Source organism: Carassius auratus, unplaced genomic scaffold (genome assembly GCF_003368295.1).
Source record: "Carassius auratus strain Wakin unplaced genomic scaffold, ASM336829v1 scaf_tig00215934, whole genome shotgun sequence".
Taxonomy (NCBI): domain Eukaryota; kingdom Metazoa; phylum Chordata; class Actinopteri; order Cypriniformes; family Cyprinidae; genus Carassius; species Carassius auratus.
The window spans coordinates 51,087-73,122 of NW_020528315.1; the positions used below are offsets into that span (position 1 = coordinate 51,087).

At 39.6% G+C, this 22,036-nt stretch overlaps 1 protein-coding gene across 21 annotated transcripts in view; it reads left to right on the forward strand.

Moving 5' to 3' along the window:
• Nucleotides 1–22,036, forward strand: part of LOC113096454 (receptor-type tyrosine-protein phosphatase S-like) — a 78,093-nt gene that overhangs the window by 16,158 nt on the left and 39,899 nt on the right. For 3 of the 21 annotated variants that reach the window (XM_026261840.1, XM_026261844.1, XM_026261850.1), the window contains 12 exons: nucleotides 1,490–1,804; nucleotides 5,238–5,431; nucleotides 6,682–6,708; nucleotides 8,513–8,630; nucleotides 13,908–14,501; nucleotides 15,413–15,507; nucleotides 15,604–15,857; nucleotides 16,268–16,355; nucleotides 16,703–16,930; nucleotides 17,002–17,162; nucleotides 18,424–18,438; nucleotides 18,839–18,954. In XM_026261840.1, coding sequence (XP_026117625.1) covers nucleotides 1,490–1,804; nucleotides 5,238–5,431; nucleotides 6,682–6,708; nucleotides 8,513–8,630; nucleotides 13,908–14,501; nucleotides 15,413–15,507; nucleotides 15,604–15,857; nucleotides 16,268–16,355; nucleotides 16,703–16,930; nucleotides 17,002–17,162; nucleotides 18,424–18,438; nucleotides 18,839–18,954 — 2,205 coding nt within the window. The remainder of the gene's footprint in view (nucleotides 1–1,489; nucleotides 1,805–5,237; nucleotides 5,432–6,681; nucleotides 6,709–8,512; nucleotides 8,631–13,907; nucleotides 14,502–15,412; nucleotides 15,508–15,603; nucleotides 15,858–16,267; nucleotides 16,356–16,702; nucleotides 16,931–17,001; nucleotides 17,163–18,423; nucleotides 18,439–18,838; nucleotides 18,955–22,036) is intronic. The other 18 variants (XM_026261855.1, XM_026261856.1, XM_026261857.1 and 15 more) reach the window with 10 other exon arrangements.

Here is a 22,036-nt window from a genome sequence, read left to right on the forward strand (position 1 = left end):
AAACTTTAATCCAATAAGTCCATTTGGTGAATAAACAAGGCTCTGAATAATGTCACTCACTGAACTCTGGGACACCTGCGATGAAAGCTGGTTGGTGGCAGGACAAATCTGTAAATCATTTTTTCAAACAAAAGCAGAAGTGGGCTGCTGATGTTTTGAATTGGGGAGGGTTATATAACATGGGTATGAATGGCTGGGTGTTAGCGAGGTGCTAGCACCCTGATCTCAATCTTGTGGACCCTCAGGCTAGTGTAAAGAGTGAATAGTGCAGACTGATGAAAGCACTGGGAAAGCTCTCTCCATCCGACCAAAAAAACTAAAAAAAAACATCCAGACATTTACATTATTGAACTAAACCAATGGAGTAGGCTAAATGAATGTGAATAGTTTGTATTGGATGAACTTGGCAGTAGAGGGAGAGGGCCGAACCCAACTGACTCTGGGGAAACATAGCCTCCCTGGAATCAGGTGCTTGTGGTAAGAAAGTCTTTAAAAGTTAGTGTTTGAAGATGTCAGGTACGTATAATGTGCAGGAAAATGCTTTGTGTTTTTTGGTTTTGTTTTGGTTTTTTGCCGTTTTTAATGGTCTTACTTTCTGTTCGAAGCTTGGTGGCTTTCCATGATTCTTCTGAGTTGACATTTCGGGTCCTAACATTTTCTTTCCAGCCATTATTTTGCAGAAAGTTTTCCTCATTTTCCTGTAATCCGTTTTGAATGATTTTGTTTTGCTTTCCAACGATGGTGCTCATCCATTTGAATTTCAGTCACAAATATGTTTTATCCCCGTCTGTCTGTTTCCCACTCATTCATTTGTGTTACTTATGGCTTCAGGGATCAGCGAGACAGAGTAACTTTTAATGCTCGATTTTACAATGGAGATAAATGTTACGGCACTTTAAATGGTATAACGCATTCATATGCACAAGCATTTAGTGAGCAGAGACCCTGTGCATTTCAAACAAGACTTTTATATTGATTTAGAACTGCACAGGCGTTGTTATTTCTGATATGTGCGAGGGAAAGTACCTAAAAAAAGAAATACTGCAATGAATGGCCTTCATTCAAATGCAAATAATGTGATCTGTTTTTCCCTCATGGTGGAAATATATCCCGAGAGCCCAGGGTATTTACTGTGAAAGATGGGCTAAACCTTTGTCTTGTGTACAGCCAGTCATAGTTAAACTGCTGTATCTTACGCCCAACATATGTGGTGTTACTTCTAGATCTGTGACACAGAAATCAAGCCAAACCTTCATGCTTCATATTTCTGCATGCATACCAAACACCCTGACCCCTTCAAAACCAAGCTCTTCTGTTTGCATTTGCCCTTTGTGTTTGTTTTCCTAGTTTGTTTTTTCTTATGTTTCAGTATGTCTCTGCTTGTTTTTTTCAGTTGGTTTTTCCCTTTTATCATTTTCTTTTTCTCTTTCCCATCTTTTCGTTCTTTGTTTTCCACCCCCTCCCCTTCCCCTTTCCCAAACCTGAGCAGAGCCCTCCGCTCCCCCTCAAGACATTAAGTGCTCCAGCTACAGCTCCACCACCCTGATGGTAAGTTGGCTCCCTCCGCCGGCCGAGAGCCAGAACGGGGCACTAGCCGGGTACATAGTGCGCTACGCAGTGGTGGGGGCCGGGGCCGAGGTCAACACGGAGCCCGTGGAGGAGCCAGCGGTGTCCCCCAGCTCCAATCAGATCCAGCTGCAGCGGCTGGAGAAATGGACCATGTACAGAGTCACCGTGGCGGCCTCCACCAGCGTGGGTCCGGGCCCCGAGAGCGAGCCGCTGCTGTGCCGCACAGACGAGGATGGTAATTTAAATGAGTCTTTTGACTTGTTTTCTAGCTGAAATAACTAAAAGTTTGCTAGAAGAGAAATTTAATTGACAAACAACACTGTATAAGATACCAATATTTGTTTTGATAGATTGAATCTAATTACTTTTTTTAAGTAAGTTTCAAGTCTACACTGGAAAAAAATTAACTAAGAAATGGCTAAGTCACTAAGAAATAGGTAGTAAATTTTTTATTTCACTAAAAGACTGTATCTACTTTCCAACAGCCACCATATTTGGTCTTATAATTTCCCCCATTCATTTTCCAGTGACCTTATTTGGTCTCTGACCAAGTTTGGTGGCTGACCAAGTTTAGAGAGAAAATAAATCCAAGATGGTGGATGAGGCGAGAGAAATGTTGATTATATGTCCATGTTGACAGCTTACTCTTTTCGGGACAAGATCTATTGACTAGCATTATGTGACAGAGGAAACATTGACTTAGCATCATTTTCATCCATCACTTCTCTCTGTAAAGCACTCGGACAGTTTATGAGCACTGAAATAAATCCAGCTAGAGTAAGAAATTGTGTCGGACATTCCCCGGTGACAGCAGTCTTTCTCCATGACTGACAGCGCTATAGTTCAAGATACAAGCTAGTAATCAATACGGAGCACAGCCTTTCATTGGCGCTTTGGGCCGCCCAAGGATAGATGGTTTTGACAGGCCGGTCAACCACTGTTGGCGGGTCAGGAGTGAGGGAACGCTACCCCAATACCTCTGCTGGGAAATCTTGTTTGACCAACCCACAACATGGAGATATTTGAGTAGCGATGCGTTATGACAGTCACATCCTTGGAGACTTGTACTGTTATAGCATCTAATACGGAATAGTCAGGCCCCAATATACAGTTTATGGCGTCTCTTATTGACCATCCAAGAAATCAGTCTCCTCCTTACAGCAGTACTGAATGACCTGAGGCATTAAACATCAAGGCCTCGTATAAAAGGATTTTCATTAGCTCGCAGGTAAAAAACTCACAAATTGATCAGTGCTCAGATAAGAAAGATAGTGAAATGGAAGGGGATGAAATGGTTGCTCGGGTATATGGGGGTGTGATATTACACTTGATTAAATGTCCCTGAAGATGGATGCTTAATCAGTAGCCTGGTTTTCACATAATTGAATGTATGTACTAGCTGAGACGCAGGGGCTTAAGTTTCTTTTCAGACATACAGAGTGGTGTATCGAACGTTCTTAAGGTGCTCAGTAAGGATTGGTACATTACACTATTTTTAGATCACACAGAGAGTCTGTCTTTACTGAATCAGACGTAATTAAAGAACATTTTGTTTATATGAGACTGAAACTGAGGTCTGTAACATATTTCATGTAGATCCTGCAATGTTGAGGTTTTTAATAGCTAATAAATGTCAGGGAAGCCATGTTTACTAGTGGGTATAAGTGGATACTAGTTAAGGATATGATATCACTGGAACCATGCTTGCTAGCTATGTATAAATTGGTGGATTGGTGGAAGTAATGTGCTTTCTTCAAGTCCAACGGATTCAGAGTCTCATCAGGGTTGAAATTAATTTTTAATTTTGTTAAATAGTGTGTAAAAGAGTGGTTATCACGAAAATGGAGGGACACGCACAGATATAAGCATTCATATTGAAGTTCAAGTTTCAAGTTTCATTTTTATAATGAACTGAGGTGTGTAAAATGTTCAATGTCGTTTTTAACGTTTTCAATGCTTTTAAAGCCACAAAATATCTGGAAAGTAATTTTTAGAGTATGATATCTCAGGAACTATGATTTCTAGTTATGCATAAATTGGTAGATTGGTAGAAAAATGAGTTTTCTTCAAATTCATGTGGTTCAGAGTCTCTTCAGGGTTGAAATATTTGTGTAACTGACCTTTAAATTTGATAAATAGTGAAAAAAATATAGATAATCGAGTGGTAATTGCATAGTAAGTCATAAAGAACATGGATGCCTAAAAACATCTGGAAAGTCAGGTTTAGGTGTGGTGATTGCTAGCTATTGGGGGTGGAACGGTACACAGATGTTTGGTACGTACCTCTCTTCAGGGGTACAATACAATATCGATGCAACAAGAAAAAAAAAACAATCTACTATGCTCGGTTTCTTTTCATTTATTTTGAACAGACAGTAATACAATTTACTATATTTTCCACCTAGATGTGAAGATACTAAATATTGTTACATTGTTATATAAAATCTTCAGTAGGCCTAAATGTATACATACTTTGAATAAATTCTTGAAATATATTTGATTTAGTTCTCAGGTAAACAAGGGGGAAAAACAGGCCGACACACAATGTAGCTATATATGCTGAGTTTCAGTTCATTTTTATGACAGGCTTAATTTGTTCACAGAAAGGAATCTCAAATGGCAGAAAGTGACATCCTATTTGTTTTCTTTTTTCACAAAAGCACAATGTTTTGTTTTCAGTGTGAGTGTACACAAATAAAAGCAGAGCTTTAAACAGTGATGCATTATTAATAAGACAATAAGTGTTTAAAGTTGACTCTGCTGGTATAAGAAAGCAGTTGAAGTGATCGTGCCAGTGCACGCACAAACACACACAAAACACATCAGTTCCAGCTCTGCTAACTTGACAGCGCAGTTGGTACTTTATCAAAATAAAATACAGTGAACCAAACATAATCGCACCCTCCTCTGTGTCACCGTTGGAACTGAAGTACACAGCCTATAATTTACATAATAAATAGTTTAGCATTCAGATAGGTTACATCGCAAATATGGAAATATTATGGAATATTTGGATTTGTGCTGAATGAGAGAGGTAGGATACACGGCACAAAACTCAATTTCACAAACAGTTGAGCACACAAGCCTTTAAAGTATACTCCATTGTAAGTCTGTGAGAGACACATTCAGAGTCAGCACATGGTCACTGTCTAGTGGGCTTTGTTTTCAAGTGCACAACTCATGGCATTCACTGTTCTTCTTCTGGCGGTCTGTTATCAAACAGGATCGCATTACTAAGAATGCCCCCTTCTGGATTGGGGGTGAATTGGCTGTTTTCATTGAGAGGCCTCATGCAACCGAACCGAGATGCCCGTACCGTGATGGTTTGACACGAATACATGTATCGTTCCACCCCTACTAGCTATGTATAAATTGGTGGATGGCTAGAAAGATTGAATCCCTTCATGTCCAACTGGTTCAGAGACTTATCAGGATAAAATATTTTTTAAAACAGACCTCTAAAATTGGTTAAAAAAAAAGTGAAACATTTCTAGAAGAGTGGGTTTTAATTTTGCTCATTAAAAACTAAAGATACTACTCAATGTGTTTTGATTGTGAAACATAAGCTTTAATTGACTTTTCATGTCCCATTCATGATGAAAATGCTAATGCGGTCATCACTTCAACCATTACTCAAACTCATAGCGTGTCATCTTTTCCCATGGCAGTTCCCGGGGCCCCTCCTCGACGTGTGGAGGTCGAGGTGCTGAACTCCACCGCCATCAAGGTAATGTGGCGCTCCCTATTGCCAGGGAAGCAGCACGGGCAGATCCGAGGATACCAGGTGCACTACGTCCGTGTGGAGAACGGTGAATCCCGCGGCCTGCCCCTCATAAAGGACGTCATGCTCGCCGATGCACAGGTATGTTAACGCAACGACGCCACTGTTTCTGAAACAAAAAGGTTGTTGTTTATGGTTTTTCTTGCTATATGTCCTTTTTAACTGACATCATCAAGGGTGCGCAGACAATTGGTTAAGGTCTATTTTTAGGACACTGTTGCAGCAAATGCGAATGAACATACTCATGGCCACTGCAACAAATGTATGAAAATCCTTTCACAAATAATTTAATCTGTGAAGTTCTTTTATAGCCTCTAGAATGCTTTCCACAAGCAGTCCAAAACATCTTATCAGCCATTAGAATTGCACGGTTTCGTCAAACCTCTAATAAGTTTAACCTCTAAGGCTCTAGTGTCACAGATAAAGTCAACAAAAGCTGATTATGTCTGCCGTATTGAGCGCCCCGAGAGCTCCACAGAAACATGAGGCACTTGAGCACTGCGGTCACAATTCAGACTTGATTTAAAAGCACAAGCAGCAAAAAAAGAGAAAAGGAAAGAAGAAGAAGCAAGCGAGAGCCTCTGGCTGCAACCTAAAATTATAATACAAGCTTCTGTCATGAAAACAGCAGTGAAATTACAGATAGCATGCGCCTTATTCTTCTCATAGCTGCAAATATTACAGCTTTGAACAAACCGTGACGAAAGCGTTTGAATTCATCACATTTATGTTTAAGACAGAATCATTTACAGTTGTCATCTGCGTGGGAATCGGTTAATATTGTATCTATATCTGGGTCACGATACAATAATATCGATTCTGTTCTGTACAAAAGGTGTTTTTTTTATTATTATTGGTTTTAATCTGTGTAAATAACACAAACATGTATGTAATAATAAAACAATGAAATATTCAAGTGAACATTTTTGCCGTTGAGGTGAGTTGTCCCAAAACTTTCGAAGACATCAAACTAATTTTGCTTCGCATAAGACTTGAAGCATTTCTTAGAAGAATAGCTGATGTGATCTGATATTAAATTCCAAAACAGGCTTTTTATACTCTTACTTAATGAACTGGTGAAGAAAAAACGGCAGGAATGACGTGCTCCGATAGTAGCGGCCACTCAATTTCCTGCCTCGTCTTCAATCTTCACCATTTTTTTCACTCTAATCCACACTGACCTACTTTAAAACACTCTGCCTTTCTTCCATTTCCTTGGCACTTTTACCTTGTTTCATCTTACGCTTTCCTCTCTTTCTTTCTTTCTGTCTGTCTTTTTCATCTCTTTCAAACCGCCCTCCCTCTTTGTCCTCCTGGGTGGGGGATGTTAGTGGGAAATGGACGACACAGCTGAATACGTGAGTATGGCTGTCGGCGAGTGTTCGGTGTGATGTGAAAACCTGTGATGTTACATCAGACCCACTTTATATCTCAGTCATTGAACATGTTCATAGACAGAAACTCAAATGCTGTTTTCTTTTTTATTGGCGAAATGTCATAAACACTGTAGATCATATAGATTCTAGCCTTTTTTAATAGGCAAAAATGTATTGAGAAGCCATGTTCAGCAAATGATATCTCAGGAACTTGGATTGCTAGCTTTGTATAAATTGGTAGATTGGTAGAAAAATGTGTTCCCTTCAAGTCTTAGTGGTTCAGAGAGTCATTGTGGCAGAAATATTTTCTAAACTGGCCTCTAAACTTGGTGGAAAAAATTCTAGATCACGAAGTGGATTCATACACCAATTTATGCATGGATGCTGAAGTTCAAGTCTCATGAAACCTTTTTTTAATATTGCATTACAAAAGTTTTATAATGAACTGAGGTGTGTAGATATATTTCATGTAGATTTTCATTTTGTATGGTTCAGATATTCAGAAAGCCAAGTTTAGGGCATGATATCTCAGGCTTTTTACAGATTGGAAGAAAAACATGTTCATTTCTGGTCCAAGTGGTTCAGAGTCTCATCAGGGAAGAAGTATGTTTGTAACAGACCTCTAACGCTGAGACAATCAAATAAACCCGGGTCATTAAAATAAATAAGTCAAAAATAGTATTTTTGTTCTTGCTTTTTGATGCATGAAAGATAATGTGTCATGTAAACCATTTTTTGTGTTGCAAGATTTTTATAATGAGCTGATTTTTGTCAGAGAGAGAAAACTGATGGAACCTCACGTCCATTGTTTGTGTGTGTGTGCGCGTGTGTGTGTGCGTGTGTGTGTGTGTGAGAGAGAGAGAGACGGCGATAGAAAAATATTAATGGTGCACAGGGGGAATGATGTAACATCAGGGTTCCTTTATACCTGGCATGAAAGAGTGTGTTTTGTGCTGTGATGTTGTGCATTAAGTAAAGCAAAAGTACAAACAAAAACCAAGCTTATTTTGTGCAAAATTCAAACAGCCTTTTGAAGAAATTGGATATGCATTGGTGTTATTTATTTTTATAAATAGATCATTTGTGTAACCCAGAAATTGCATGACTATCTTGAACTGGTTTGATGTGAAGCTCACTTCTCTGTAAGCCGCAGGAACCCGCAGTTGATTTTTTTTTTCTCTACAAGCGCATGGCATTAATTTCCTCTCCGTCATGCGCGCTGATCAAAGCTCACTCGCTTTCACGTGAAATATTGGAAAATAGAAGGCCGTCAGAAGGGCGTGTGTGCTCGCAGCTTACCGGCCGACCCGAAGAGAAATTCATTATTCTGACCGTCTGTTTGCTCAGGCTCTCTGTTGAATTAATTCACAGACGTGTCCTAGATGAGCAGGAATTGTAATCTATAACCTGGTCATGCTGGATGACATGCTAAATGCCAATAATAATGATCCACGCTGCTGTAGAAATGAGCTGCACGTCTGAATGCATATACATATATATATAGATATAGAGAGAGAGAATTCTACATTAATTATTGATATACTTACACAAATACATTTTATATATATATAGATGTTGATATCAGTCATACATTCAGCATTAATGTGACAAGTTGCTAGTTTAATATACTTTTTTAAAAAGCCAGCAGAGAGCAGATTGCAGGGTGTGACATTGAAAAGATGGGAAAATGACGCGGGGCCTGTGCGGGTGACATGTAGTGAAGTCTTTAAAAAATTCAGTTCCCTAACATAGTGCTAACGTCCCTCTTTGTGTCCATTAACCACAGGAGATGGTCATCGGGGGCCTGCAGCCTGACACCACGTACTCCATCACTGTGGCAGCCTACACCACCAAAGGAGACGGAGCCCGCAGCAAACCCAAGCTGGTGGTGACTAAAGGAGCAGGTCGGTAATAATGTGGTTATCATTAGCCGCGCTCCCGAGCACCGCAGGCCAGGTGTTATGAGCTACAGGAGCAAAATGAATCTTAAGGGACTTCAATCGAATGAGGAAAAACAAACATGGCCTATATAGCGTGTCTGGAGTACATAAAAGCTATAAGGGAACGTATAGCTGGGATCGTGCATTAGCGGTTAGTCACACATGGCCAGCTACTGCAACAAAGTTTAGTTTTACCGAAAACAAGAACTGATTTAGAGGGTTGAAGTGTGAGTAAGGCATTAGTGGGTCAGAATGATGGACTAGTTAACCACAGATTAGTAAATTAGCTTGCTAAAAATAAGCAAAACGGCATGCTAAAGTAGCATCTTTACATTTTTCCATTTTAAAGCACTGTCAGACTCAAAGTTTTTCTTAATTGTTGGTTTATGTAGATAGACTTTTTGGTTGCGTCCAAAATGTGTTGCCTTTTTAGGATTTTCAGACATTAGAAATGAGTCACAAAACATTAGCATTCTGTTATGCTGTGTTAGCCTAATTGTACAGGGAAATGAATTACCATTTCCATCCAAAGCTAATACCATTTTTATAAGTGCATTTTCTCTGTACACATGCAGACAAACATGTTTTAGCTGTTAGATTTTTTTTTTTTTGTCTTACCGATTTAGTTTTTTATGTGTCTGATGCGATGAGTGTTTTATTTTAAGGTTTAACATTGAGTAAAATGGCTCTAATACTATCTGATTATTCAATTCTACAAGCAAACTACCTGGTCTATATTGAAAATATGTGTTTTATACATCCCTAGTGTAAGAATGATCAGGTTGGCCATACCTAAACTTACCAGAAAAGTGAATACCATGCTAGTGAGTTTGGGACACTACCATCATGCTAATACAATAGGGGTGGTGTTGGCGCAGTGGATAAGATGAATGCCATTGGTCGGAGAGACCTGGGTTCGAATCCACTGGTTGACACCAATGTGTCCCTGAGCAAGACACTTAATCTCTAGTTGCTCCAGAGGTGTGCGAATATAGCAATTGTAAGTCGCTTTGGATAAAGGCGTCAGCTAAATGAATAAACGTAATAATACCATGGTATTCTTATAAATCTCTGAACACATATAGATGACCATGTTTGGCTTTTAGGTTCTTCCCTCGTTTTTTATGCATCTGACGCCATGAGCTTCTTCTTTTAAAATACCTTGTTAAGCTAAAATAGTGCTAATCCTTGCTGATGGTAAAATTGTAACCATATAAGTACCTTTTGAGCAGTATGGTATATGAATAAAGCTAATAAGATATATTAGCTAGGCACATATGCGTAGTTGGTTTTCCTCTGCAGTAGGCTCTCAAACTCCAGACGCTGACGAGACAGGTGTCAAGTGTGACACCGATGCCACATATGCATGTCATTCCCGTCTCTCTTCCTCTCAGTCAAAGGAAGGATGTCCTTGTGCTTCCCGCCTCCGAAAGTGTGGCGAAACGCTTACAGCAGACAAAAGAAAGAAATAAATAAACAAGGGCAGACTCAGCCCTACTTAAAGAAGCGGCATCGCACTCTTTCATGTGCCAGAACAGAAGGGAAGCTTGACCAATGGGGCTCAGAGGAGCCACTCCGGGGCACTTTCATGCCTCATTTCTGCTACATAATGCTGTCAGACAACTTAAGCCCCTGCCTTATTGTATTGATAAGGGCCGACCCGCCCCTTTCAAACCCCGAACCTTCCACAAGGCCGCCTGTCTTCTGAGAGAGCTGGCCGTCCCCGAGCTGCCATTCTGCATGTGTGAGATACACTTCAGTGTGAAAGCCCGTCAGTCAGGCTCTGCGGTCACGCCAACACGTCAGTCCAGTTAAAGGCAACAAAATACTGTGCACTGGAGTGAGCAGTAGTACTTATTGGGCCCTATTTTAACGATCTGAAACGCAAGTGTCAAAGCGCGAAGCGCAAGTAACTTTGTGGGCGGGTCTCGGCGCTGTTGCTATTTTCCCGGCGGGATAAATGGCTCTTGCGCCCGGCGCAAATCTAAAATGGGTTGGTCTGAAGTAGCTTCATTATTCATAGGTGTGGTTTGGGCGTAACGTGAAATAAACCAATCAGAGCGTCATCCAACATTCCCTTTAAAAGCAGGTGCGCAAGTTCCATTATGGATTGCTATTATTATGGCGTATTTACCAGGCGCACGCCAGGAGCGGTTCACAGCCGAGGAGACTGATGTTCTTGTAAGAGCAGTGTAAGACCGAGAAGTTGTGTTGTATGGGGATGGGAGAAACCCACCCAAAATTGCGTCGGTTAAACAGGCGTGGGAGGAAATAGCCACAATTGTTTCATCGATTTTTTTCCTGGTTCTTGACGGACAAACATATTTGTCAGATGTCCTTACATAGCCTTTATGTCTTGCCACTATTGGGCAAACAGGTCTGATCCTTAATTACTACAATTAGCCTGAATAATTTGTAAGCTAGATTTATGCCTATTTTTTCACATCTTCGTGGCACACCACAATGATTTCCGTCATCTCATGTGTTAATATTTTTTTTTTAGTGTAACAGTTTATGATTTGCAAAAATAACTGTTGCATCTGTGTAGATTACATGAGCAAAGTGTATGCGCGTTGTGCACGCTATACATTATGGTCAAGCATGCGCCCTTAAAATAGCATAATGAACAACGCGCAACACGCCACTGACTTTAGACTAGGTTTTTTCTGGTCAGTGGCGCAATTGTTTAATGGAACAGCAAAATAGCACCAGGGATTGTTTGCGCCGGAACACGCCTCCTTTTTTGCGCTGAACCGCCCAGGGAGCGCAAGTTCATTCACTAGTTTAGCGACGTGCTTCTGTGGAGGGAAAAGCGCGCTTTGCGCGGGTGCAAAATAGGAATGACACATGCGTCGGTGTACAAAGTCAATTGCGCTGGGTGCAAGATAGGGCCCTTAGTGGTGAAAATCAGGGTTGTTATCATTTAATAAAATATAAAATAAAAGATCAAAAGGAAATAAAAAGCTAGGTGCAAAGGCAACATTTCTCATTTTTAAGTACTAAAATAACACAACTAAATTAACTTAATTAAGTTAATGAAAACGATAAATGTAAAAATAAAAGCAAAAATGCAGGAAAATTACTACAACTAAAATTTAATTGGAAAACGTACAAAAATTAATGTTTTAAATATTCAGGGTTATTAGCATGAATTTAAATCATTAAAAAATATATGAATATTACTAAAATAACATAATAAAATAAAAATTAAATTAGCTAATTAGCTAAAAAAAACTATAAAATATGAAATAAGATTTAAAAAAATATATAAAAATGAAAACTAATTTAAATTATCTAAAATAGCACCCGTTCAAATGCACAAAAAAAGTCAATTTTCAACAGTTCTGGTGTTTTGTTTAAGCACACGTCAACCATATTGACAAACATTATTAATGCTGCATTCAAAGAGCTGCGTTATCGCTTTGCTGAACCTTGATCTCACAGCAGATGTCCTTGTATCGATCGAATTGATGCTGCCTGTTGTCCAGGAGGAATGACACAGGAATGATTGATTCTGTTCTCGTTTCAGAGACGATGGACTGGTTGATGTGCATGCTGTCAAATCCTTTGCTAATGCGCCTTATCATTCGCAGTTCCACGTGCTTTAAACACAAACCATCACATCTTTACGTTTAGGCGTCGGTAGGCCAGATTCCAATCAAGTGCGAGCCTTCCTTTTTTTAATTTCCTCCAGTCTCCTTTCATCCTTGTGGGAGATGAGCAGACTGCATGCTAATGCAGGGGCTGGAGGTGTTCTTCACGAGTGTCCGCTTGGACCGCTGCCACTGCTCAGGGAACAGAGAGTCTGGATGACTCACCGTCCTCCCAAGACTGTGCTTGTTCTATTCAATTAATTGGTCCACTTAGGGCCACATGCTCCAGGGCTGATTGTGAAGAGTGGAGCTCCTCTGTTGGTCTCTCTATCTAATGTTGTCTGATGCCAGGATACTGTAGCATTGAGTTGAACTTTCTGTAGATTGAGGTTTTTGGATTATGGGATTACAAACTGGCATTATGGGGCTCATAAATTGATTTAGTTTATTTTTATGAAACGTATAGTTCCAGCTCTAGAATTAGATTGGATCAGCTGTCTTTGAAATCTTTACTGGTGCATCAAGTTTCCTGAAAACTGTAATAAAACAGCTGAGAATCTTGGTAGAAGGTTTCATTTCATTATATATTGAACATCGTGGTAAAATCATTAGAAACATGTTCATTCATAGAATGTAACTTTGATTAATTTCTTGTGTATTGTAGAAAAATTACAGACTGTTAATTACATTGATCTTTTTGTTGCTGAGGAAGTTTAGTAGGACTGTTACATTCAGACATATTTGGTTGGTTTTGCCCTTGTCTTCGGTATATTTGGTATCGGTTCAGCCCAGAATGCAGCGCTGCAGTTTTCTCAGGGCTAAGTCATGTCAGCTGGCAGTCGTGCTTTATACGCTTAATATAACTCACTGTAAGTCCTGTCGGCAGGTTAATTGCATGTTAGCTGAAGGTTATTTTATTTTGTTCCTCTTTTCGTAGCTTCGTCTCCTCCACTGGAGATTAGAAGGACAGAGAGAGAAAGGGGAGTATGGAAGGAGGGGAGGCTGTGAGTGTGAAACGCAATCCTATCTTAATCAGTGGCTGTGGGTCAACAGAGGCTGTTAATGCAAGGCCTAATGGGAAACGTGCCTGTGGTCCTGTGGAGAGGATTGTGTGTCGTCCAGTGGAGTGGACTGGAGTGCCATTGGCGAGGGGAAGCGGACCACAATCACTGAGTCTCTGACCCTCGTTGTCCTCTCGCTGCGGCAGATTGCGCCGTTTCCCCATCAACTTCATTTTTCTAGGAGTCATTTGTCCTCCTGTCTGTTCTCATGCTCTCCTTCTCTATCATACAGCTGTTAACCCACCATCTCTCGTCCAGTGATCTGTTCCACAATCATCTAGTCACTTAAAAATTTATAGCTTTTTCAAAACAGGTTGTTCTGACTTGCAGCCTTTCTTGGTAACATTTGGAGCAAGGAGTATATGTGATGTTAGTGCCTTTATGATAGTTTATACAAAATGTACATGCTTATATAAAAGTACTTTACAGGAACTGGGTTTGTAATAGTTCCCTTTAAAGTCATTTTAGATGGTTTTTCTTTCGTAGGGAGTACCGGGATGAAAATACACCTAGTTGCGCTACAATAGACTTAAGTGAGATACAGTTCATTTGAATTGAATGTAATGTCCCTCTTTCTCTCTCTGCAGTGCCGGGGCCTCCCTTTCTCTCTGTCAACCAAAACTCAGAGACTACCGCATTAGTGCGCTGGCAACCCCCAGACTTCATCGCTCCGGGTCTCGAGGTGCAAGGCTATCGGCTACAGTTCGGCCGAAAGGATGTGAGCCCCCTGGCCACGCTGGAGTTCGGCCCTCAGGAGCTGGAATATTCCATTAGCAATATCCACCGAGGGGCAACATACGTCTTCAAAGTGTCCGCCAAGTCCAGATCGGGATTTGGTGAAGAGGCTACCCGAGAACTCAAAGTCCCTGAGGAGGTTCCTCGAGGGTATCCCCAAATAATCGAAGGGTCTAACATTACCTGCTGCTCGCTCCAATTTGCCTGGTTGCCTCCGGTGCTAGCAGAGCGCAACGGTGCTATAATAGAATACACACTGGCTTACCAAGAGGCCGGAACGGCCGGCGGACCCAAAGAACTGCGTTTGCCGGCAAGTGAGAACAGCTACACCCTCAACAGCCTAAGGCCCAACGCAGTGTACGATGTGAAAATTCGAGCGCACACCAGTGTAGGTCCCGGGCCCTACAGCCCACCGATCCAGTATCGAACAGTGGCCTACGAAGCAGGTACGGGTTGCTCATTTCCCCGCCTCAAGGGACAAACCTCTACAATGCAAGCACCTACACCCGATTATATAAAGTTCTCTGGGAGCTACATACCTCACTAACACCCTCCCCCACAACAAGGTAAAATAAGTCAGTAAGTTAAAGTCAGTCAGTTTTGAAAGGGAAGGAGCATCAATATTTGTGAGGTAAGTGCCGATTGGTCAGACACGCCCAGCACATTCACTCATCCAATCACAAAACTCCCCTAGTATTCCAAGGTAGGCGAGAAAAAACGTCAAGGAGATCCCAGATCTGAAGTTCAATCAGGCACATTTGTTTACTTTGTTTGGTTTTTCTTCTGCAGTTTTCGTTGTTTGCTTTAACGGTTACTCTTCTCTGTACTCACCTTTCCCACACTGAGATGGTTTGCAGCATGGCGTCCCATGATGCACTGCTAACAACTGTGGGCATGACAACTGTGTTTGGGGTTTGTCCTCATTTCTGTCGGGCTTTCTGCCATGGCAGTGCCTATCCAAATTCGAGAGCACGCAGCAGTGGGTTACTCAAACATAATGTGGGTTCAGCTATTCTGAAATCATTCAGGGGGGATTATGGGAGCTGCTTGCCAAATGTTCTTGTTGGAGTGGCACTGCCGGGCCAGGGCAGGCAGAGTACTGTGCAATCCTGTGGTTCTGTGTTCACCAGTCCAGTCTAGCGTGCTGTTTGTCCCAACTGAGCGCCTCCCACCCCTCCCCTTCACAGCTAACGCCACACACCGCTCACTCAGAGGGACCAAAGCCCCTCTCCTTTGGGGGAAAACTGGTCGCAAGCATCGACACACTCTATCAGCCTTTCTTTCCCTTCAGTTGTTGTGCTTTTTCCATTTCTTAAGTGTCTTTCTCAATTTGTTTCCCCAATTCACCTCTGGACAGATGTTCCTAAGAACTTCACGGTGAAGCTGACCACCAAAACCACGGCACTGCTGACCTGGAAGTTTTCCGATAGCCGCTTCCCGTACCGCTGCATGGTATACAAGCCATTGAATCCTGTTTTGTTCATTCAATGTTAATCTTATTGACGGGATCCGTTATTGAACAATTTATCGATGCACGTTGGTCCACAGTTGGAGTACAACCGGCAGAAGGTTGAACTTGATGCTAGGCTGAACAAAGCTCTCATCATCAACTTGCGACCCAACAGCACCTACGAGTTCAGAATTACCTGCCAGGAGAGCAGTGATGGTGGACCCAAACACAAACTCATCGCACGAACGGCGCCACATATTCTGGTCCGAAAGCCAGAGTTGGACCTGAAAAGAGAGCCAGACAGTACTCTCACCATTGTCTTGCCACCGCTGGAATCCAAAGAGTTGATCAAGTAAGGAAAACCAAATGCCATTCTAGGCCCGCAACACATTAATACCCAAGGATATGAATGCATATGCAAGCAAATTGGAAATGTGGGGTCATTTAAAAGTGGTGTCCCAATTTCAAGTTCCAACTCTTTGACTTTCCGCCGCCCCCAACTTTGCTTCCTGTCAACTCATTATCCTATCAAAATAAAGGCATAAAACACCAAAATAGAAGCACCACTACACCATAGTAGAAGAAGGTTTTTGTTGTGTAGGAAATTTTCCATGTTTTGTTGAAAATCGTTTAGTTAGATGTTCCCATTTTATAGAACATGGCAAATAATCACATTTTGTGGATAGGTAGTTATTTGTCTGTACAATTCTTTGACTAGCAATTTTTGTAATGTTTTTTTTGCACCATCTTCACCTCCTGCAGGGTGGTCTATGTTGTGGTGGTTCCTCTGAAGAAGGGAAGAGGACCGATCCGACACATCAAGAGCCCAGATGAATTGGATCTAGATGAGGTGAACATACCCGCTTATTATCTTATTTTCTCAAGTTTTGTCCTTGTGTCACAGACACAGTGGAGCCAAAGCCATGGAAAGTGTCCTAGCATGAGCATGGTGGGAACGTTCCCAAGGGGTTGTCAGAGAAGGGACAATTACACAGCTCTCATCCTTACCCGCTGGCAAACCACCACGCCTGGCCAATTGACCTTGAACTGTGAATGGGTGCCTGTATTCTTTTTATGGATTAGTTGACTTTAAAATAATTTTATTTTGTTTTTTAGTTTGTTTTTTGAGTAAATAACCCAATGTTGTGTTTTAGATGCTGGTTTCAGTTCTCCTCAAGCAGTCTTTTTCTCCTACAGCTGTTTGGCGACAGAAGACTCGGTCAACGTCACGCTCGAACCACCCGTCAGCTCAAGCAGGTGGACGGGAAGCGGCCCTACATCGCTGCCAGTTTCAAGCCCTCATCCATGCCGCCGTCCTTCACCCTGGGAAACCAGATGGTGTACAGCGGCTTTGAAAACAGGGCTCTGGATCCCGGGCAGGAATATGTGATCTTCATCCTTGCTGAGCTGAACACCACCGGAGGAGTGAGTGAAATTTAAGTTTTAAGACTCGTGCAAAGTGACAAATGCTATAAGCTTTTTTTGCTTTTGTGCAGAAAACATTTGTGACCAGCCCCTACACGGATCCAATCACAGCTCCAGACGTGGACCCTCAGCCCATAGACACAGGAGGGGATGGACTCATCTGGGTGGTGGGGCCTGTTCTCGCTGTGGTCTTCATCATCTGTATTGTGATTGCCATTCTTCTCTACAAGAAGTGAGTGGACTTTTGACATGTGAATGAATATAAACTATTTCGATATGTACAATTTACAATACCAGTTTTTGTGTGAGTGTGTGTGTATATATATATATAAAAAACAAATCTTTACAAAACATTTTATTTAAAAACAATAATATTAAATGATTTTATATATTATTATCTGTTGTTTTATGAAAAATAGTTTTGTTAAAATAAATATTTAATTTTTTAATTTATTAAAATTTAAATTAAAAAATTTAATAAGTTACTAAATTGAAAAGCTTTTAAGAAATGTATAATTATAACATTTAGATTAATATGATTAGTTACAATTATATATTATATATATATAAATAAATTAAAATATTTTGTAAAGACATTTGCAATGTTTGTTAATATAATGTATTTATACATTTCAGTTTCTGACCCAATAGATTTTAATCTAATAAGAGTGATAGTGAATTAAAAAATATTCATTACATTGTTTTTTTACAGGCATTTATATATGTTTGTTAGTTTATTAATATAATTTAGCTATAAATGTAAGTCTTGGTCACAATAAATTCAATTGAAAATAAATAAACTAAAATTTTATATTATTATTCATTAAAATATTTTTAAGGACATTTGTAAATATATATATATTAATGTAATATAATTAAATTATACATTTCCGTTTCGCTCACAAATTTCAGTTGTTCACTTAATGAGTATTTATAGCAGTCTTCAAACTAACCCAATGAAACTCTAGATGCATTTTGAGGTTCAGAAATGCTAAAATACGTATTTAAGCTTATTTTAGCCCTCAGCATTGGCATAGTTTGGAGAAGTTCAAAGCGGAGCTGAGGAGAGCAATCAATTCGATCGTATTAAAAATGAATTAGGTGATTGCTAAAAGCTGTTAGCTTCAGAGCGCGGCCAAAGCAGACCGCTTTGACTTTTAGCATGCAAACGTGCTGAAACTCAAAGGGAAGCTATTCCTCATTATCGCCTCAAGAGGCAGGTTAAAAGCGGATGACTCCTGGCTAGTATTTCCTCCCTCGGCAGGACCTTGAGTTTGACCTCTGGTGTCTTAAGATCGTATAGCCCCCCGGTGGGCGCAAACACAAACCTTTTACAGGTCTGTCCAAATGTAGATGAGCTAATCTGGCTCCGCTAGCCTGCCCTGTGAATTTAAATGCACTCTATTGATTTTTTTTCCTCTCCTCTCCCTTGTTCTCTTGTTGTGTTTTCTCCCTTTTATATATTTATTTCACTTCAATGCTTTCTTTGGAAGCAGCAAGCCTGACAGGTAAGGCTTAGCTGTACTTTATTGCTGTTTTCAAGGGGGCAAAAGAAAACAACCTGCCTCAGCATAAAAGCAACTTTTAATTAGATGGCAGAGAAAAACAGTGCAATGAAATGGCGGGTTCAACCAATGTGCCCCTCGGCTGTGGTGTTTGTGGACATAGCTTTGTGTGTGCTAGCATCTAGCTTCCTCGATTATAGACTATAAACAGTGTTTTCTGCACTGGTAAATACTGGCAAACAAAGTAGTGTGCAGACTTTTATTAATACTTGTTAAAAGTATAAGTGTAAGGCACTTATTGAATCAGTCAAACTGATGGGTGGGTCATTTTGTGCACTTGAGATTTGGTGTACTTGTTTTTCAGATTTCATTGATTCCTTGCGTTTTCTTTATTTTCCTAAAGCAGCAAACGTAAAGAGTCAGAGCCACGGACGAAATGTTTGCTGAACAATGCCGATATCACCCCTCACCACCCCACAGACCCGGTGGAGATGAGACGAATCAACTTCCAGACCCCAGGTATATACACATAAATAAACCAACCTCAATCACTTGAAACATGAACTTTCCTCTGAACTCATCTCACAGATGTCAAATGTATTTGTAGTTCATATTTCACCTCAAAATCAAATCAAAAATCAAAAAGAATATATTTAGCGCTAAGAAAATAGAGCTTTCTTGCATTTCAACATTATTTTCGTATCATCTGTCAGATTCTCCTTTCGAATGTGTACTTTGAAGTGTGCCAGAGTGACATATATTGTCAATTAACTTTCATTTAACTGTCAATTTCAGGTGCACCTGTAGTTTTTTCTAATTAGTGTCTCTACTGATGGAGTTTATTAGCTAATAATCCTGTACGGCCTGTCAGTCATGTTTATTTCATATTTGTTTCAAGGTTTTGAACGTCCAAATTAAATTGAACATCTATACAGTTTCACAGACATTTTGCCATCGCCTCCCTTGTTTCTAAACAAAGTCATTCAGTTCAAAGAGCATCCTCATTTTTACCAGCTGTCCATGTTAAACCTGGTCTGACATTAAAGAAAAAATTGATTTTATATTGACTTTTTACATTTACATATATTTTGGGAGATAGAAAAGCCTGGCATTATTTTTAAGAAAAACTCAACATGTGTACTGTATTATAAATGCTGTTTGGGCACATATATATTATAAATAAAGTTACGGCCAAATGTAGAAAATTAAAAATGTTAACGGATAATTGTCAAAAAATATTTTATATTAATAACAATTTATGTTTCATTTTTTGTCTTATATTTATTTATTTTATTTTTTTACTGCTGACTAACATAGCAATTTATATTAATGTTTAATATTATTATTTGTCTTTGTAGACATGGATAACCGATAATGATGCTTTAAAAAAAAAAAAATATATATATATATATATATATATATATATATATATAAAAATTTTGCCAAGTAATTTATTATGCGTTCTTATTTATTGTGCAAATTATACAAATGTATTCTGAATTATAATGTTTATAATTACAGATAACTGATAAATGCAGATAACCGATAATTATCTCTATGCTGTTTATTATTTTATTATTTATGTATTTATTTATTTTAGCTGTTTGTGGTCACCAGTATCTTGTGCATTCCTATTTACAATGTGTATTCTAATATTATTCCTGAATTTTAATGTTTATAATATATAATATAATGCTTAGATAATAATAAATGCAGATAACCGATAATTATCTCCATGCTGATTGTTTATTTATTTATATTAGCTGTACATGATCACCAATTTATTGTGCATTCCTATTTAAAAATGCTAATTCTAATATTAATCCTGAATTATAATTATAATCATAATTACAGATAACCGATAATGAAAACCGATACTGAGCATCCAGGCAGCTTCTGAAATGTTTTTGCATTCTTGTCTCATTCCAAAGCAAACGGTCTTATGTCTCGTCAAAATACTCCATTTCAAAGAGCGCCCTCATTTTCTGCTTTGTGCACTAAACCTACCCCGACATTTCTCGGTGGCTCCTTGAAGTGGCGCGGAGTGAATTTGTCGTCGGCGTCTCTCTCTGCTGTCCGCTGTCGGCGTCTCCCCATCAAACAGCTCTCGTTTCAAAGGCGGTTATCTCAGCGCGGCCTCCCAAGCAGGTCATAACGCCGAGAGCTCTCCTTCAGCCCAGATAAAACGAGCGCCAGCTGAGAAATGGAGGTGGAGAATGTAAGAAAGCCACTACCACCACCTCATTTCCCATAATCACCTGTCCATTGTGGGACATCTTGTCCAGCAGCCGCCTAATAACACATCAGAAATGAGCCTGGCACACTTTCATCTTATTTCTCGCCTCTTTCGTCTGCTTCAACACTATCAAGACGCTCGCCTCGTTAAAGCCATCCTCGTTGGACTTTATTAATTGAGAAGCGTTCAATTTGTGGCGCGACGTTGTTCTTTTTAAGCGCGGGTGTCATTATCTCTTTGCTTGGTGTATTTTCATTTAAGTGGACATTTTAGCCCAATTAACTGGGACGGGGAAACATTTGCGACATTTCCATTAGCTAATAGGGGCCATTGTTCAAAGCAGCACACTTGAGTTCACATGGATGACTGGCACATATGGCGCACAACTTATCCTAATGAGACGAGACGCCAACATTAGGTTTGTTTCGTAACGCTTTTAGGGTCAGGTTCTGCTCAGTTCCTCTGCGTATCCTTCAGTCTGTTTGTATTGGTATTACGAATCATTTTAGAAAACAAACATATTTTTTACTAGCAAACTGTTTAATGCGACACGCTTGCAGATGCTCATGGTTGTTCCAGGCCTGTGAGCATCTGTGAGCGTCTCTGTAAATAGAAGATTTGTAATCCTCATCCGCACCCTATTTAGTCATTTTTTTAGGCAGCTTTCTAAAATCTTACAACAATTCATTTTTTTATTTATTGATTTCTTCATTGTGTTTTAGTCATTATGTCAGATTATGGCAGAAAATGGGTTTTATATTATGTTTTAATATTTACATAAATTTTTGAGGTAAAAAAGCCATATCTATTTGGGAATTTTATATATCTTATAAGTAAAGATATTCACCCATGCACTTTATTTTTAAATTGATAACAGATAGTTGTTAATAATTATTGCAATAGTTATTTTAATCATGTTTTTGATTGTTTGATCACTAACATAATGATTGATGTTTATGTTTAATAATATTATTTATTTTAGCAGATACAGATAACCTATTGGTTGTACATTACTATATTATTAATCCTGAATTATAATGCTTACAATAACAAATAACCAATAATTATCTCTGTGCTATTTTCATTCATTCATTCATTTTGGCTGTATATGGACAAAACATTTTTCCATTGGCTGTATATGGTCAATAGTACATTATGTACCACTATATATAATTAGGGCCCAAGCCACTAAATCGCAGCCCTCTCTTGTTCTTCTGTTTTTTTTTTGTTTTTTTTTTGCAACTATCCGGGGCTTTTGGGGGGGCCTTAACATGCTCAATAACTCTTGAAAATTGGCACACATGTTGGAATCTGTGGTCATTATTGGGCCGCAAATGCTGGGACACAGACATGGCACAGGGGCCC